At 40.5% G+C, this 19,853-nt stretch overlaps 1 protein-coding gene across 2 annotated transcripts in view; it reads left to right on the forward strand.

Annotated features, from left to right (window-relative positions):
- Positions 1 to 637: 637 nt before the first annotated feature.
- Positions 638 to 19,853, forward strand: part of PTPRB (protein tyrosine phosphatase receptor type B) — a 73,998-nt gene continuing 54,782 nt past the window's right edge. The window contains exons 1-6 of one of the 2 annotated variants that reach the window (XM_042467576.1): positions 638 to 1,129; positions 3,913 to 4,189; positions 9,502 to 9,774; positions 11,480 to 11,737; positions 14,389 to 14,652; positions 16,532 to 16,801. In XM_042467576.1, the coding sequence (XP_042323510.1) occupies positions 1,064 to 1,129; positions 3,913 to 4,189; positions 9,502 to 9,774; positions 11,480 to 11,737; positions 14,389 to 14,652; positions 16,532 to 16,801 (1,408 nt within the window). In that variant the 5' untranslated portion in view covers positions 638 to 1,063. Of the gene's footprint in view, positions 1,130 to 1,741; positions 1,787 to 3,912; positions 4,190 to 9,501; positions 9,775 to 11,479; positions 11,738 to 14,388; positions 14,653 to 16,531; positions 16,802 to 19,853 lie in introns of those variants that run through there. The other variant, XM_042467578.1, reaches the window with a different exon arrangement.

Genomic DNA, 19,853 nt, shown 5'->3' on the forward strand with positions numbered 1-19,853 from the left:
ACATGTAAACTTGTAAACATGCATCTGAGGAAGTAGGCTTAACTCTAGGAAAGCTTGTGCTACCTGCTTCTTTCTTTCAGTTAATCTGAAAGGTGCTACAAGATCTCTTTGAACACTGTATGTCTAAATGCTCCTTTTAAGTTCCTCCACTGCTAAAAGTCTGGGGAGTAAAGGAAAATTTCCTGGGGTGTGCATGTCACAAATAGATATTTCTGACATGCACACCCTAGGACATTTAATGAGATTATAAATATATATATGGACCTTGGAGTCCAGCTATTTCCAGAAGGAAAGCCAAGGAATGAATCTGGGAGTCTATCTATCTCTACATAGACTCCCAGATCCATTCCCTGGCTTTCCATATACTGTACATATGAACCTGGGAGTTCAGAAAAGCCTTGGAATAGATAGATAGATAGATAGATAGATAGATAGATAGATAGATAGATAGATAGATAGAAGCCCTGGGTTTTTGGAGGGAAAGTCCTGCAGCCAGAGGCCAAAAGAGTGCCTCAGAAGAGGAGGAGGCAGAGGAGGAGGAGGAGGAGGAGGTGTGCCCAGGAGAGGAGCTGGCAGTGGGAGGAGAAGGAGGCATCTCCTCCTGGCTGAGTTTGTGGTGCCAGGAAAGAGCCCTGGGAAAGGAATCCCAGACAAGGAGGGGAGGAGAGAGGAAGGAAGGAAGGAAGGAAGGGGTGGGCAGCAGGAGGGAGCCCCTTGCCCAGCTGAGTGTGTGAGCCAGGAGCCCCCGAAGAGAAGGCGCGGGAAAGAGGCTGCTGCTGCTGGTGGCTCTGCTCCTGAGGCGCAGGAGGGCGGGCAGGCTGCCGAGGACTAGGGCCGGCTGAGCATGGCTGCGGGGCCAGAGGAGAGGGCAGCCTTCCCCCTGCAGCTGCAGCTGCGCCCAGCCCGGGACAGTGGGGGCCCTCCCACCCGGAGGAAAGTGCGCCCAAGACCAGGAGGGCGAGGGGGCTCTCCTTGAGCGCCGCCGGAGCAGCATCCTTGCCCCTCTCCTCCTCCTCCTCCTGAGGGGCGGGCCAAAGGGGGCTTCCCTGGCAGACCCCAACGGATGGCAAGGCGGCCAGGCGGAGCGGGGCTCTCCTGGTGGCTCCTCCAAGCCCTGGCCCTCCTCCAGGTGGGTCTCTCTCTCGGGCAGCAGGGAGGGAGGGAGGGAGAAGGGGGCAGAGCAGGGCCTGGGCAGGGGGCAAGTTGCAAGGCACCACCAGTCAGCCAGGGCTCTCTTCCTGGCCTCAGGGGCTCTCACCTGCCTCACCTTGGCTCTCAAATGCAGGGGTGCTTCTTGCTTGGATATTCATTGGTGCCACAGACTTTAAACTCCCTCCCCTGTGAGGGAACTCCATTGAACCCAGCCGGGCTAAGAAACATTGGCAGGATGGCACAGGGAAGTCTTCTTGCACCTGCCTTTTTTGCTCTCTCCAAATAATGCAATCAAGACAATGACCGAAAACATACAGACCGTGCTTCTCACAGTTTCCTCGGAGACCATCATCACTCCTGCCACCAACTGTATATATATATATATATACTCACATGTAAGTCTAGGAATTTTAGGCCAAAAAAAGCCCCCAAAACTCTGAGCGGACTTATCCCAGGGTCCAGCACCTGCTCCAAGGATGAGAGATGGCCTTCCAAGGTGAATCTACAGGGAGCAGTTTCTCTTGCAAGATTTAAGATTCCACCTCAACCTTAGGAAGAACCTGCCGACACTAAGAAGTCTCTTCCATGCCAACGTTCTTCAAAGATGCCAGCCATGAAAGACTTTGCCTTCACAGTAAGGAGTTTATCACATGGGGGGAGGGAGGACTGGGATTTTAAACAGCAATTAACCCGAGAAAATCATGCACTTGACATTAAAATACATCTGAAAAACAACCTGCTTTCTTGGTTTTTTCAGACTTTTAAATCTGCACAGGATTTAAGCAATTTCCCTCCATGCGATAAACTCCTAACACAAGAGTCATTATCCTGTGAATAACCAGGGAATAAACAGCAAAAAGTCATTCGCCGGAAAATCCCATGAATGATTTGCCGCTGTTTCTTGACTGGTTATTCACAGGTTAATGGCACTTTAACCACATTTCACCTCAACGTCATGTGAAAACCATTTGCGCAACTGCGTGATAATAATGGGTTATTCATGGAATAATATCACTGAACATAACGTCGTGTGAAAACCAATAGCGCAATTGCGGGATTATCACGGGTTAATCCCCGTTTATACTTCCAATTGTCCCCATGTGATAAACTAAGTTGTTTGATCATGGAAGACGCTGCCTTGGAGTGTGGTGGACTGCATTCTAGTCTAGTTCTTAACAGAGTCTAGTTTCCTGACAGTGTTGCTGCTCTCAGCTTTCCAAGTACACTTTCAAACCCCCTCCCATCAAACAATGGGCCTCAGTTTGATTTCATATCTGGGATGCATGCTTAATTCAGTGTCTAATGTTTTTTCTTGAAGAAGAAACGGTCTCTTCATTTTGATTAAGAGATTCCACCTCAACATTAAGAAGAACTTCCTGACAGTAGGAGCTGTTCGACAGTGAAACACACTCCCCCAGACAGTGATAGAGTCTCCTTCTTTGGAGTTCTTTAAACAGAGGTTGGATGGGCATCTGTCGAGGGTGCTTTGATTGTGAGTTCCTGCATGGCAGGGGTTGGACTGGATGACCCTTGGGGGTCTCTTCCGGCTCTATGATTCTGTGATCCATTCAAGCAATATAACTTCATGCACATTAATTAATTGCTGTCTTCTGCCCTTCATCCACCCCACCCCCGCCATCTGTTCAAGGATGTTGTTGTTGTTTTGTGTGCCTTTAAGTCATTTTGGTGGGACCCTAAGGCAAACCTATCATGGGGTTTTCCTGGAAAGAATTGTTCAGAGGAGGTTTGCCATTGCTTTCCCCTGAAGCTGAGAGTGTGTGACTTCATCAAGGCCACCCAGTGGGTTTTATGGCCGAGCTGAAAATCGAACCCTGATCTCCAGAGTCATTGTCCAAGGTTCAAACTACTACACCACACTGGCTCCCCTATTCAAGGATACAAAAATATTAAAATTATGGCTTTTATCGCCCCATAACCACTATCATTGTTTGTTATTGTTCTTTACCTTCAAGTCATTTCCAAGTTATGACTACCCTAAGACTTTTGACAACCCATGGAGTTTTCTTGGCAAGTTTCTTCATAGGGCAGTGATGGTGAACCTTTTACAGGCCAAGTGCCCAAACTGCAACCCAGACCCCACTTATTTATTGCAAAGTGCCACATCCCTCTGGCTTTCTAGTAAGAAACTCTGGCAAACTCTGTGCTAGGGCGACAGCATGTGTGCCCACAGAGAGGGCTCTGAGTGCCACCTCTGGCACGCGTGCCATAGGTTCGCCATCACTGTCATAGGGGCTTTGCCATTGCCATCCTCTGTGTGACTTGCTCAAGGTCATCCAGCAGGTTGACATGGCAGAACCAGAATTCAAACCCTGGTTTCCAAATTCCTAATCCAACACCCAAACCACTACACCATGCTGACTCTCACTGTATACTTAGGAGTAAAGTGGGATCTATTCTGTGGTTATGACTGTATCTACAAATGTACCAATTTAATTAATGCAAAACACAATACAAGCATGTTTTAGTAGGCAGGTACAGGGTATATGTTTTAATATAACATTAGCCATAAGGTGGGGATTTCCATCAGACTTCAGGGAACCACTGTATATCACTGTGTTTTAAAATCAAAGTTCAAGGATTGAAAATATAGTAGGATGTGGTCTTAAGTGAGTGGAGAAGAATGAAATCTTCAAACTTCTGCAACCTGGCGAACCTGGCAGGGGGTTGGACTGGATGGCCCTTGCGGTCTCTTCCAACTCTGATTCTATGATTCATGTGCTGTTTCTGGTCCTTCCTTAGAGTGGTCTAGCAGCTCCTGTGAAATGCACCATCAACCAGACAGAGTGGAAAGTCTCCAGCCAATCTGTCTATCTCAGGTGGAACAGTCTTGGAAGTCCCTGTAACTTCAGTGTAACCTGCAGCTCCCAAAATGCTTTATACAGGATTTGCCAGCCGGTCCAGAGCACCAACGGTTCCTATGAGTGTGACTACAATGGATTGGAAGCAGGGACTTTGTATCACCTCAGGATTGTCTCTCTATCGGATGGAGAAACCAGCAACATCACCTTGCAAACAGGTACAGCTGACAAGTACAGGTGTGAAGACCATCTAGATGCAAGTTTAGGTATAGAGGAAGGACCTGCTAGCATATTGTTCATGTGATGCACATCCTGAATTTGTGGTTATGCAAAATTAAAAGAAATTCAGATTGAAAAGGTCTGGCAATAGTTATTTTAAACATGGCATATTTCATATATGTTGGTCAGAGAGAGCAAAATTCAGCCCTTGCTGTTAATATTGACTCATAAGAGGAGTCTCCCTATGCATAGTATTTTTGTTATTTTTGTTGTGTGCCTTAAATTGTTTCTGACTTATGGTGACCCTAAGGCAGTGGTTCCCAACCTTCCTAATGCCACGACCCTTTAATACAGTTCCTCATGTTGTGGTGACCCCCAACCATAAAATTATTTTCATTGCTACATGCAAATATATGTTTTCCAATGGTCTTAGGCGACCCCTGTGAAAGGGTCATTCGACCCTGTCATTGGGTTTTCTTGGCAAGATGTATTGTCTTTGCCTTCCTCTGAGGCTGAGAGTCCATGACTTGCCCAAGATTACACAAATCTAATCTGCCCTGCAGAATTAATGTAGGTTGACTCTGTCATGGTTCAAAAAGGGTGACCAGATGGCCTCCTTTTCCAGGACATATCCTACATTTCAACCTTCTGGTTCAGGAGGAATTCCAAAGTGTCCTCCATTTTGAGCATGATTAACAATCATAAGTTTATATTTCTCTTAGTGCTTTTAGCTTTTATTTTGTGATAGCCTTCTTGAATGTCATACATTTACAGTGCCTTGTCCTCCTTTGCGGTTATGGCATCTGGTCACCCAGAGTTCAGTGCTACAGAATTCCGGGATTTGTAGTTTTGTGAGATATTTAGCCTTCTGTGTGAGAGAGCTCTGGAGCCACAACAAACTACAGACCTCAGAAATCCATAGTAGTTAAAGCAGTGTCAAACTGCATTATTTCTGCAGTGCAGATTATACCCCAGTGGGTTTCCATGAATGAGTGGGGATTTGAACCCAAGTCTCCAGAGTTGTAGTCCAACACTCAAACCACTACACTGTGATGGCTCTCTTTAACAAGGCGATCTAGTAATCTAGTTCCCATTAAAGTATGTGGTTTGCAATTGCCAAAAAAATTGAAATGCAAATTTAAATATTATTGTTTTGTAAAAAGCTCAGATATTAAGTTGCTAATTTCTTTAGTTTTATTGGGTTTTTAAAAAAAGAAGCCAAAACTCACTATAGATCCTTTGTTACATGACCCTAAGTCTTACTCTCATCTTACCCACAGGTCAAAATCAAAATCCATAACTTTCGCCCCAAAACCTACCCTCGACTTATACATGATATCAACCAATGGCCAAGTATATGTGGTATTTAATGTATAAGGAGTGATGATTATTATAATGTTTCAAGGAAACAAATTTGGTCCCTTATTTATATATGTAAATAACCTGTAATTGCCTTTTAAAATTAATCTGCTATACTGCGTTATAAAAGGACATACATTTTTGTAGGACATACATAGTGTAATAATTATAGTTTGTATCTGAAATGAATTAAAGTTTAATACTCCATGGTAAGCCTTCTGAACTAATGTGTCACAAGAGATTTTCATATTTGTATATAAATTAAATTCAAAACAAAAGCATTATAAATAAAATTTTATACTTCCAAGCAAAACCACCATTACACTGATTGTAATAGGGACAAATTGTTTAAAACAAAGATTTAAAATTGCAAATTCTTGTTGTTTTGATTTACAACATTTTGTTATATTTAAAGTATTGATTAATAATACACAGTGACCTAAATTCAAACCCTGGTCTAAACTATAATAAACCTATTGCATCAATATGATTTACATAAATGTTAACTTACTATTTGGTAATTGATTCAATAGGTCTATTCTACTTGGGAGCAAGAATTGGATTTAGGCTAGCATTTTTTCTGCAACAAAGGAATTTTATTTCAGGGGTAGACATGCTAACCATGTAGCAAAATTAAACAAAATCCATCATCCACAAAAGAGTGATACCTTTATTGGCTGCCCAAAATGCACAAAATACATCGTGCAAGTTTTCAATTGGCTTCTTCAACAGGCAAAAGATGTTTAAAATCATACAGGAGAAGAAAAATGATGGTGCTAGACTCATAGGCCTAAATAGGCTTGGAGGGATCCCAGTCTCAATGGAATGCTGTATCAATGAAAATATTTTGAATTTCATTGATATGTGTCATTTGCAACATAATTTCATAGTTCTTGGAAACCATGCCATACAGTTAGGCAATTTAGTTAAGGCAGCCATATACACTGATGCTCCTGTTATTATCTGCTGGAAATAAAGAAGTAAAACTTGAAATGTTGATAAATTTTAATGTTTTCTATGTTTCATGCACTTTGAGAATTCTATATGAAAATCCAAAACTGTTATGTATGCATTCCAATTATTTGAGTCATTAGCAATTTAACTAAAAGAATTTACTAATGTGTTGAAATATAAATACATCTTCTAACATAATATGCTCTTTAATAGGGCATTTCTCCAGCCTGTTCCATGCAAATGTGTTGGACTACAGCATCATCCCTAAATGGATGTGCTTTTGAAGATGATGTTGGCATCCAACGCATTTGAAGGAAACCAGGTTGTTTCTAAATCTACAAGAGGCATGCCCCTTTTTAGCCAATAAATCTTTTCCCCTTATCAACAGATATAGAACAAGATGCAGTTAATGCTTCATACCAGTGGTTCTTATCCCTTTATGGGTCATGGATCCATCTGAGAATCTAGTGAAACCTATGGATCCTCTTCCCAGAAAAAAAAATGACTTGAAATACAATTTTCAAAGGAATGGAAAGCAATTGAAGGGTGAAGTCATGTTTTTCATCTGGTTCAGGGATCACTTGCGCACACTCACACACACACACACAGAGAGAGAGAATTCAAAGACACTTGAGCCTACTTCCTCTTATGCATGTTTGGACACAGAGAGAAAGAGCTTGATTTCTCTTGCCTGATAGTAAATATACATATATTTACTATATATATGTAACAAATTGTACAATAATGACATTTTAGCTTGGCTTTTTAAGGAAGTGAATCAAACATTCAGCAATATTCTATGAAATTATTGTTTATACTCTTATTCATGATAGGAATGCTGTGTAGCAAAAAGAAATGTTCAATCCTGTACACCAGCACTACTCAAATTGGCACTACATGGACCATTGCTAGTCCACAAGCCATCAGCTGCTGACCTCTAGAGAGTTTCTAGCTAATTGACACAAATATGATACAAATCCCTGGTACTTTGGAGAGGGGTGGCAGTTTACCATGTCATATAGTTTATGAAGCTCTGCATCACATGGGCCTCTTACAGACTGCCAAAATAAAGCTGCTTCGGGTCTCTTTGGAGGTATGGTATTTAAATGATGCATGCATCCTAAGAATCCGGAAGCTGCAACAAAAGCTGCACTCCAGTGCTTAGGAATGGAGTGTGGCTTTGGTGCGACCTCCGGACTCTTAGGACCCATGCATCATTTAAGTAGCATACCTCCAAAGAGACCCGAAGCAGCTTTATTTTGGCAGTCTGTAACAGGCCATGGTTTCCTGAGAATGAAGCTTCAGTTTCATATGCTGTCTTGGAAGTAAACCTGAACACAGAGAATAGGATTTACTTCTGACTAAATATGTATAGTAGTATATTCTTTGGCCCACCGAATTAAGTGGAGCATCCTCTGAGTTAATGTGTATAAAACTGTAAAGTAAAACTTTGTGTAGCTAGCCATAGAAGTGCATCTGACTATAAAGAGACAAACTAATAGATACTCCAACCCTAATAAAAGCAGTAGGTTTTGGCAACAGCCAATTAATTCTTTGGAAAACTAACAATGAAAGAATAACTCTTTCTACAGAATCTACTTTAAATACACTGCCAGGAAGCAGCATAGAAATTAAACAATAACTGATTATGAAATTACCTTTTTTATTTGAAATATTTGTAGAAGGTACACATTTTTTTACCATTTCATAAAAACTGGCTGCTTGTTTAAGCATGATGTTTTGCATCCAGTGTATATGATAAAAGTACTTATAAAAATATCTGCATAGAAATACTGTATTTTTATGATATGTCAGTAATTGGACAGTCGCCAGTCAAGAACTTTGTAACAATGTAAATGGTTTTTTAAGTGTTTGTTTCCAGCCTGGGCTTTTCAGGCCAGGCACTTCCCAAGCTCATTGTTCCTTTGTTCTAACGGATGTACAGAGGACTGGGTGTTTTGTATTCTGGGCTAGATAGATTAGATAAAATCTGAATTTCTGAACTTCACCTTCTAGGCACGCAACCTTTTAAATTGCTTTAGGAGCAGTGCCTCCCTCTCCAGTCCTTTCTTCATTTATTTTAGGACTGTGTGGCCCCCAGACGTTGTTGGACTTTAACTCCCATCAGGTCTAGTGAGCATAGCCAGTGGTGGAAGCTTACAGTCCAATAACATCTAAAGAGAGGTCTCCATCCTTGGTTCATGTATTTATTTTAGGGAGTGATCCAGATAATCATAATCAGAAGACAGTTACATGTGCCAAAAAATAGAGAGAGGTCATTTTGTTCTGCTGTGGCTGCTAGCTTCAATTTCAGTGGCATAGTTCAGTGGCATTTTGACAGAACTTTAAAAGAAGCATGCAAGGTGCTGAATTGTATCCTCCAAATTGGTCCTTTAAACTTCAGACAAAAAGCTGGAATGGATTCATCACTCCTCTGGCGACCCATCATCCCACCAGTTTCTGTTCCTTCTGACAAAATGAGTACAAAAGGAGGGATGTGTTCTCAATTGGATGCATCTAAACTGTAGAAATAATGCAGTTTGATAACACTTTAAGTGATATAGTTCCACCCTATGGAATTCTGGGATTTGTAGTTTTACAAGGTCTTTAGGTTTCTCTGCCAAAAAGTGCTGGTGCCTCACAAAACAACAAATCCCAGGGTTCTGTAGGATTTAAAGTGGTGTCAAACTGCATTATTCCTACAGTGTCTTTATACCCTGACTTACAGCCATATCCAAAGGCTGTATCTCTATCTACACTTCAGGGCAGATAAGAAAGTGTTTAAAACATATCAAATTCTCTTTTGATTGTAATTGAGCTCACATCTGCTCTTTGCATCATATGTGGTTGACATCACTTCATCTTCCCAGTGGCTGCCATTGAGAAGGCTTAAGGTCTTTGTTGTTATTATTTAGAAGAAGAGAAAAGATTGTCAACTGATGTGAATGATGACTTCTTCCATTTTTCTCCCTCCCCCACAAACTTATTTGGAACACAGAACCCTTGCCACCTACAAGATTTGAAATTAGGAAAGAAAAGATTACATCCACAACCTTGCAGGTCTGGTGGAGCCCATCCTTAGGGAAAGTGGACCGATATGAGCTTCAGCTGCTTGATAAAGTCAAAACAGAAGAGATCCATGTTCCTGGAACCAGTTCAAGAAATGAACAGATATTTGCTAATCTCACCCCTGGCACCAAATATACTATTTCAATCAAGGCAGTTGCTGGAAATAAAAAGAGCCCTGCAGTTAATATCAGTGGTTCTACTGGTAAGTTTTCTTGGTTTAACTAATCCTACAAATGATAATATTTCACTTGTGTTCATAATTCTCCATTAAAAAAAAAAGAAAAGGAATGATAAAACTAGAATTGTCTTATCATAGAAGCAATGTCCTGGGGTCCATAACTCTAAAAGCAGCCATCCCAGATTTTGCGTAAGAGTTAGTATTATAAGAGGGTTTCTTGTACTATTTATAGCAAACTTTTACACTATGAAATATGTAAAAGCCTAGATCACTGTGTGTTGAAAAGAGTGTTTTGTGGAAAGAATAAGGAATCCACTACATAGGGCTTTTTCAGTGGTCAATTTCAGGCTCTGGAACTCAGCTGAGAGAATCTAGGCTGGCTACCTCTTCGTTGTCCTTTCAATGTCTTTCTGTTCAGGCAAGCCTTTGACAACTGACCTCACTTGCTGCAAAAAGGGATTTTAACTGGATGGGCACTGTGTTTTTCTTGTGTCTTTCAATTTCTTGTGTCTTCAAATTGTGTTGCGATTTTTAAAACCTCTTATTCATTTCTTTACTGTTTCATGTATACTGTTTTGTTGTAAGTCTTTGGTCCCATTTGTGGGAGAAAAGTAGGATGAAAATAGAAAACAGAAACAATACGAAAATAGGGAAAGAAAATAGAAAAATAGGGGGGGAGGGGGAATTAAAAGTTAGAGGAAACTTGCTGTTTGGTCTTGGGACATTATACCCCTGCATCCCCTTTGTGCTGCAGTCCTGCAAACCAAAATAAAATGGCAACATACTGATTTTGGAGCAGTCACAATGCACTTCTTCCATTAGCATGACCAGAGATGCTGGCCCCATCATGCTCTCTTCCCATCCTCTTCCTTAACCCTGCCTTCCCTCCCCATGCCTTTCCCAGAATGCCTTTTGGGGGGAGGGGTTCAACTATTTTCATGCAATTACTAAACTCTGCAGCCCTGATATATGCTTTTTTAAATGATTTTTTTAAAAAAAATCCTATGCTTTAGAGCTCTGAAATTGCATGAAAAGCAGGGGAAACATTTTTTAAAAAGTAATGGAGAGGAGGGGAGAGTGACACCACATGATTGACAATTGCACAAATGGCTTTTTGCATCCAGGGCATTGCACAACTGGCAGATCATTCACAGGTTTCTCCTGCAGCTATAGGAGGAGTGTGGTATCATGCAGTCAGCATCGCTGATGCCACTTCCTTCCTGTGGGAATCATGGTTGAAAAGCTGCATTTGATAACCTTGATCATAAAAATGCCTGAATATATTAGGGGCAAATGCAGTTATAAACCAAAATGAAAGCAGCCTGAATTGATCCTGCCAGATTGACCAGAATGGTCTGGACAGTATCCTGATGTGGTTTTAATTTCCCAAGTATAAAAATCCATGGAAGGTCGTTGAAGTTCTCTAATGGAGGCAGGGAGATGGCCAGGAAGGATGCTGAGAACCAACCACACATTGTGTGTCATCTGATTGGATTAGAAATAGGGTTGTAGTGTTTGTAGAAACTGGTACACTAGCATTTTTTTCTTGATATTAGAGCTTAATCTACAGTAATTCTTATTTCTGTTTTAAAAATAGGTACGCATATTGAGTGAAACTGAATATATATAAGCAAAAATCATTTTACTCAATCATGAGTGAAGAGGTTGTGAGAATTTTTATATACAGTGCTCATATATAAGCCTTTCTCTCCCCTTTTTCTTTTAACAGTGCCTTCTCCGGTGGAGAATATTGAGGTCCTAGCCAAGATGGAATCAATCCATGTTTCTTGGTCACCTGGTGCTGGGAATGTGGATCAATACAAGCTAGTTCTACTGAATAAAGATGTTTCAGTGCAGGAAACAGATCTAGCAAAACACTATTTATCGTACAGTTTTTCAGGACTAACACCGGGTTGTCTCTATAATCTCACTATCATTGCCAAGGCTGAAGGACTGGAAAACTACAATTTTAAAGTAATTAGGACTGGTAAGATTTTACTGATCTTTCCTTGAGTAAGAAAAATTGTAAGAAGAGGGGAAAGTCCTGTGGCATTTTAAAGATTTTTTAATAGGATTGTTTTTCATGGACTACATCTGATTTCTAAACATGCACAAAAGATTATCCAGAATTTTAGGTAAAGAATTGTACGCCTAAATACCCTAAAGGCACCAGATCCTATCTGGATTTGGAAGGAAAGCATGGTCATCCCTGATTAGTACTGTACTTGGATGGGAGATCGCCAATGAACACCAGGTGCTGTATGCTATATTTCAGAGGAAGGAATTAGCAAAACCACCTCTTGATTATTCTTTGCCTAAGAAAACTTTATGAAATTCATGGGGTTGCCATAAGTTGATAAGTGACTTGAAGACACGTACACAATTGTGGACATGGAGATCAGAAGGAAATTAAACACCAGCCTCACTGTTCATACTGGACACTCTCAAAACTATTGCTGATAACACAAAGTTCATGATGGTACTGAGCAGTTAAATTGCCTTATCTAGTAATGTTATGATCAGCAGTTTTGTGAATGTCCCTACTGTGAGAGGAAAAATGGAAGCTTCACCTTCTGTTTTAGATTAACCACATCATCATATGGCATCCAAAATTTAAACCATAGGCCCGTTCTGCACAGGCGTAAAGTACGTCCCCAGGACATACAAAATGACGGCACCCATTCTACACGGGCGCCACCATTTTCATGTTGTGGATGCCTAGCGTATGCACGGCGCTAATGATGCCACAAGTGCACCATTGGCACCTTGCAGCATCATTAGCATACCGCAAGAAGAAGCACCATTTTGGGGCTTCTTTTTTGTGGCGCGAGGAGCTGCGCGGTTTGGCCACTGGGGCTCCTCGGCGCCGCAAATGACGGCGCCGGCAGACCACCTGAAACAGGCTGCCTGTAATGCACCATAGTTACTTTGTACTGGTAATCAATTAGAAAAGGCTTAATTCTGATTTTACATGCACATTTACATAAAAGGTAAAGGTAAAGTTTTCCCCTTTGACAAGGTTGTCAAAATGTATAGGGGTGATGCTCATCTTTGTTACTAAGCCAATGTGCCAGTGTTGTCAAAGACTACTCTGTGGGTCATGTGCCTGCATGACTGAGCAGAATGCTGTTACCTTCCCACCAAAGTGGTACCTATTTCTCTACTTGCACTTTTTACATGCTTTCAAACTGCTAGGTTGGCAGAAGCTGGGACTAGTGATGAGAGCTCACTCCATCATGGGGCACTTGGGCCTTGAAGTGCTGACCTGCAAATCTTGCAATCGCCAGAGTCAGCATCTTAACCTCGGAGCCACCAAATCCCACACATGTATATAAATTAGAATTAATTTCCACAAAAGCATAAATCGTGTTGAATGCCAGTGGAGCAAGAAGAGCTGTTGTTATAGTAGTAGGAGTGGGAAAAATATTCAAAAATACTTTTAAAATGGTCAAAACCCAGGGTTTTGGAAAACCCTGATGAGGTAAGTCATGGACTGATGTGAATCTTCTCAGTTCAGGACTTACTGTGCACAAAATTTACACATGTTATTTTTTGTACGGAAAACAACATTTCCTGCAGGAAACAGCATTTTATGCATGGAAAATAGTATTATTCTACAGAAATATTATTTTCTCTGCAAACCCCCCCCCACATTTGTTTTTTGGGGGTTTTGTGTGTTTGTTTTGCATAGCATAAGTCTCCAATTGTAGCATTTTCAGCAGAGAAGATTTCTATGCAAAAATACTGCTTTTAGTGCAAAAATACTAGACAAGAACTTTGCACAGAATAGTTCCTAAATTCTGAATAGTCTGTGCAGTTTTCAAATACAATTTCTAACATTAGTCACTGATCCCTTCATGAATGAAATGAATGTATAATTACATCCTGACATAGCAATATAAGATTACTACTCCGTGCTGTTATAAACAAGATTTTCTTGCCTCATGATAGTGATTTCACTAGGGAGGTTAACACTGCCCAGTCTACATTATTATTCTTTTTCCATGGCTGTTTGCTATGTAGCATCCAACATTTTGGCTTCAGTGTCAGTTTTCCAACTTCTATTCTTCCTCAAGTGATTCCAGCCAATCAGAGAACATGCGGTAGATGTAGTGATGCCATAGTATTATTTGGCCATCAGATTTAACTATTTACTCATGTCACTAAAGGGAAATTAAACCCATATAGAGTTAAGGCAGTGCTACAGGTCAAATGAGCAAGCCAGTCACATGAACTAGCCAGTCAGAGATTGTGAAATGAAGAATTTCTTCAGTTTTAGAATCATCATCATCATCATCCCACTTTCCCCCAAAAGTTAGGATTCAAAGGGCTCACAATTTAAAAGAACAGTACAATTAAATACATTAAAAAAGGGACCATTAAAACAGAATAAAACTATTACAATATTAAAAGACATCACACATTAAAAGAAGAAATGCAAATAAATTGGTTGCAGAGTGGTTTCTGTCAGTGCTAAAAAGTGGGAACACTTTCAAATGTCTTTGTATTTGTCCCTACATTTATTACTGTTGCATGTGCTGATAACAAAAAAAAATGGTTCTGGTTTTAAAAATATTAAATATAGTTCTGTGGTATAACTATTCAGCAGAGATGTTTCTCACTTTCTCTTTTCAATAGCCCCAGCCAAAGTCTTAGATTTGAGGATAGCTAATGATGGCAGCTTGGATACATTGAAAGTATTATGGAAGAGACCTCTGGGTAATCTTGACTTCTACAATGTCACCTTGTTTCATCTTGGATCCATTAAAGGAAAGAAAACTTTACAGCCACAAGTCACAGAGACATATTTTGACAAGCTCATTTCAGGATGCCTTTATCAAGTTGATGTCAGCACAGTCAGTGGTAATTTGTTAACTGAAGTGACAGCATATGGAAGGACAGGTATGTGTTTAGCTTTTATAGGCACTCTGATCAGAACCACTTTGACCTTTTGTGTCATTTGCTTTCTAATCATAAAATACTATGGTTAGGTTCCATATTTGGTCATACAGTATCTAGTATGATCAATGATACTGATGGAATATCCCTTATCCAAAATACTTGGGACCAGATTTTGGATTTTTGGCATTTTTGGAATGCCTGTATTTGCATATACAGTCAGCCCTCAGTATCCACGGGATCCATTCTGGACCCCCTCCTCGCAGATACCAATATCCGTGGATGCTCAAGTCCCATTGTCCCTAATGGCAGCATAGCCATGTTCTGCCATTAGTGACAAATGCACTGAAGTCCTCTCTTCTCACACCCTCCCCCCAAGGCTTCTGCCCCAGGCTTGGCTTTGCGGGTGGTTTGGAGGTGGAGACTGGAGCCCCATCAGCTGGAGGGAGCTGGCACTGGGGCTGACTCATGGGTCTCAGAGCCTGAAGGTTCTTCCTGGATGTGGGCCGGGGAGGGCTCCAAAATGCAAGCCCCAGCCCTGGCTCTGACTCCCTCTGACTGAGGGGGCTCCAGCCTCCAGCTTCAAGCCACCCCCAAAGCCAAGCCTGGGGAAGAAGTCTCAGAGAGGGAAAGAGGAAGGAAGAAAAAGGGAAGGAGGGTAGACTTCAGTCCAGTTGTCCCTAATGGTGGCGCAGCTGCACACACACACCTCCACTGGGGATAACACAGGCTTGCTGTCTGCGGATTCGCAGATGGCAAGTCCACAGATACTGAGGTCCCACTGTATGTACATAAAGAGATGTCTTGGAGATGGAACCCATGTTGAGACAAACAAACAAAAATCAGTTATGTTTTATATACACTTTATACACATAGCCTGAAAATAATTTTATACATTTTAAACAATTTTCTATGTGAAATAAGATTTGTGTACACTGAAGCATCAGAAAGCAAAGCTGTGATTATCTCAGCCACCCATGAAAATTTTTGATTTTTGTAGTATTTTGGATTTCTTGATAAGGGATATTCAACCTGTATCAGCAGCTCTACTGAATATAGGTCCAAGGTTATGAGAAAAGACATGCAGTAGTCTTTGCTAACTGCCATACAGATTGTGATATTATATCAGCAAATGCATGGTGCTGACCTCTTATTTGCTATGTAATGTGGAATGTGGGGTTGGAACACTGACAGGAAAGGATTGTTCATGGATGGAGTGCTAAGAACTTCTACAATCTTGATTGCAAATGTCCCTTCCTACAGTCACTCTTTCCCTAGTCATGTTCACTTGTAATTTTAATTCCAGTGAGAGAAAAATACAGTGAGCCTGTGCCATACGTGGACTCGTTATAGGTGGCTTTCAGCTTATGCAGAAGCCGTTGGGAGAATGGGGCATGCACCCATGGTGTACATGCATGGCCATGCGGCATGAACAAGCCTCATTATATGTAATGGGGCTTGAGCATACGTGTTTTTTGCCTTACGCTGGGGAGGGGGGGCTGGAATGGATCCCCCACATAAGGCAAGGGCAGACCGTAATTAAAAATTCATAAGGAACATGATGAGTAGAGGAAATGTCAAGTAGTCTTGCCTACCTGCTATCTCCCCCAGGAAGTATCCCCCAACATTTACATTGGTGGAAAAAACAAGATTTAATATCACCACACTGGTCCCTCCTCATGCATATAAATCTTTTTGATTTTATGCACATCTGTGATGAGAACAAAAATGTGAAAATTGCTGAACTGATAATTATTGAAAAGGTTATGTGCTCATTGACCTTTCAGTTTACAAACCAATTGTTTCTTTCCATAGTTTTTGTTTTGTTTTGTTTTAAGGAGTATTTCATTTGACCATAATTTGTTGCAATTCTCTGTTTCAGTTCCCCAGAAAGTTTCAGAGTTGAAAGTGGACAGCATGGGAGGGATGAAATCTCTGAAAGTAAGCTGGCTGCCCCCTGCTGGAGACTGGGATAAGTACTATATTGTGCTGCTGGACCGCTCTGTAGTGCTGCTGAATACTACAGTGCAGAAAGATAAAAGGGAATACATTATCAAGGATCTAGGACTGATTCCAGGAAGACAATATGAGGTTGATGTTACTGTAGAAAGCGGTGGGTTGCAGAACACAGCACGCAGCAAAGGTAGAACAGGTAAGCAAACTTTTTTTATTATTCCAAGACCACAGGAAACTTGGAAAACATACAAAGAGAATGTGGCAGACCTTACCAGATGCTTATGTGTGAGTTAAAACATTCCTAACTGTGGCTCTGTTCATATGCACATGATCAATAAGAATTTGATTTATTTACAGAGATCAGTCAGGAGTAGGAAGTTGCATTCTTTACTGTTTGTAGGGTTCTTATTAAATTAAAACTGTGTCTTTAAACATGAAGGAGGAATTACTTAGATCTTGTCAGATAATTTGTTTATCAAGCTCAGTATTGCTTACTCAGATTGACAGCAGCTGTTCAGCATCTTAGCTGTCAACTTCTTTTAACTGAATACACCTGGTATTGAACCTAGAACCTTTTGCATGCATTGTACTGTACATGCTCTACCACAGAACAATGACCTCTACGAATCTGTGTTTACTCCAGTATTTGACACATTTAATTCATAGTGGCCACAATCCCATTGAGGGTTTCAACTGGCATAAATGCCATTATGCTATCAGTTGTATTTGCTTGGAGTAGTGCAAGGGTAGTATCCTATTCAGAGATTTCCAAGACCAAACATTTTTATGAACCTGAACTCCCCCCTCCCCAATAAAAATAAGTTAATTGACTTTGAAGGCAAAAAACCGGTTCAAACCCAACACAAAATGGAAGAGTTTTGCTCCTATTACCCCCAACACCCCCATGATATAGTTTTTTGTGGGTTTTTCGGGCTATATGCCCATGTTCTGCTGGGGAAACCCCTGAGGTGTTCATTTGCATTTTGCTGGGTCTTCATTTTGGTGAAAGCCACCCAGGATCAGGGTTTTTTTCCACAAAAATCTATGGATGTTGGCCATGAAAACCTTTGGCTTCACACCCCCATGATAGTTTAAAAACCAATCACTCCCTAAAACAATGGGGGAGGGGGAATCAGCCAGAACCAAAAGTGGTATCATGTCACTTCCAGTTATATTGGGCATGTCAGTGAAAAATGTCCCATGCTGCTTCTACATTTATTCTCCCCTGCTATAAATGGTTTGGGGATTTTTTTTTCTCTCAGGGCAGAATTTTTTTTAAAATCATACATCATATGAACAGGAAAATAAAACAACAAGCCCTTCTGCCTTGGTGGGTATGAGCCAGCAGGGCTTTGAATGAGCTGGAAATCCTGCAATTTCATTCCATGTTGCTTTGGTTTGCCTTATGAGTCTTGGTCCACCACTGTCCCAATCACACACCTTGAAGCAGAACTCTGTTCCATTGGAGATCAAATTGTCCCATGTCTCTTATGATATAACTGAACTTTAAAAAAGTGAATATTTTGACACAGTGGACCATATCATAAATACCTACCATCTATTCATATTTTTTAAACACAAGAACTAGACATAAATAGTTTTTTGTGGGTTTTTTGGATTATATGGCCATGTTCTACAGGGGCTTATTCTGAAGATGCCGGCCACAGATACTGGCGGAGAGTCAGGAATAAACTCTTCTAAAGCATAGCCACATAGCCCAAAAACCCTACAAAAAAACTATGGATGCCGGCCATGAAAGCCTTTTGAACTAGAAATAAACTTTTTAAAAATAGTGAACTGAAAACTAATTTCTTCACTTTTGACAAGAGACTGTGAACTGTATAGAATAACCCTGGAGGTCAGCTATATATGGTCCATAAATGGAAGTCCCCCACTCCTGCAATAAGCTATTGCAGTTATTAGCAAGCTGAGTATTTCAGATTTACAAAACAAAAAAGGAAGGGAGTATCCTGAAAAACAATAGACTGAAGGGTGTATAAGAAGATCAGGGTGGGAAACCCTGTGTTATCTTACACCTCGTGTTGGTTATTTTTCCTGCTACACCCTCCCTTTGAATCTTCAGACACTATACACACTTTGACTCTTTGACATTATGTTTCTCATAACACAGAACGTCAGGTTGCAGCAGTTACAGAAATGTACTATTCATAGCAATTATGTGACCTACTAAATAGCTGCCAGGTCAGAATACTTTTCCTGTTTAGAGGCAATATTTACACTGTATTTTGTCTGTTTTATCTTTGCCACCTGAGAGAGGAATAAAATGTTTAGGCTATGAGATTAGATATTTGAGTTTCATGTCTCCTTTGAAAAACTATTCTCTGTCATTTTGAGAATATGTCTCTAAATTATTCGTTGTGCAAAATCCTTAATCTCAGACTATGTTCTGTGGAAACTCATAAATGTTCTATGTGGGGTGTGTGTGTGTGTATGTCTGTAAACATGTATATATATATATATATATATATATAGAGAGAGAGAGAGAGAGAGAGTGTGTATAGCATAGCCATACTGTCCAGCTATACTAAATAAATATGTTTCCCATTAGGATTATAATGAGTGCTTGTTTGTGATGTTTATAGATATGTAACAGATGCTGCTAGAAATATCAGTGCCTAAGAATATTAATCCTTGGGCACCTGTGTGTTCACAGATCCCTTTTTAGAGATATATAGTTCCTCAACAGATGAGATTTTTAAATGGATAAATTTCTGAATTACTATATTTAAGATTGCAGTGTCCTCTATGCATTAACTATGGAGAAGCTTACTAGAACGATGGACAAATAAAGATTTTTATGAAAGTGTAATATCTTACTTGCCATTTATTGGAATATACTGCAATGTAGTGTGATGAATCTATGATGTCTTACATGCAATGTAATATAATCTAATCAAAATAATGTGCCCATATGTTAACAAGTCTATGTTTCTGCCTAAGAGGAGTTTATATATTTGTATATTTATGACTGCATATAAAAATAGCCTATAAGATTAACAGAGAGCCTGTTAATTCTTCCATATAAATTCCCTGAGATTCCAGTACTTTAAGAGTGCATAAGTGGTGTTTTGATGTAAACTGTCGGTCTGAATTTTACTACCATCACAAATTGGGCACCCAGGCAGCCAGAAGGTGATAAAGGGACCTCAGACATAAACAGATTAGCTAACAAGTGGCAAAGGACACTCAATCCCTCAGGCTACAGAGATGGGGTGGGGAATCACAAC

Source organism: Sceloporus undulatus, chromosome 5, assembly GCF_019175285.1.
Source record: "Sceloporus undulatus isolate JIND9_A2432 ecotype Alabama chromosome 5, SceUnd_v1.1, whole genome shotgun sequence".
NCBI lineage: Eukaryota > Metazoa > Chordata > Lepidosauria > Squamata > Phrynosomatidae > Sceloporus > Sceloporus undulatus.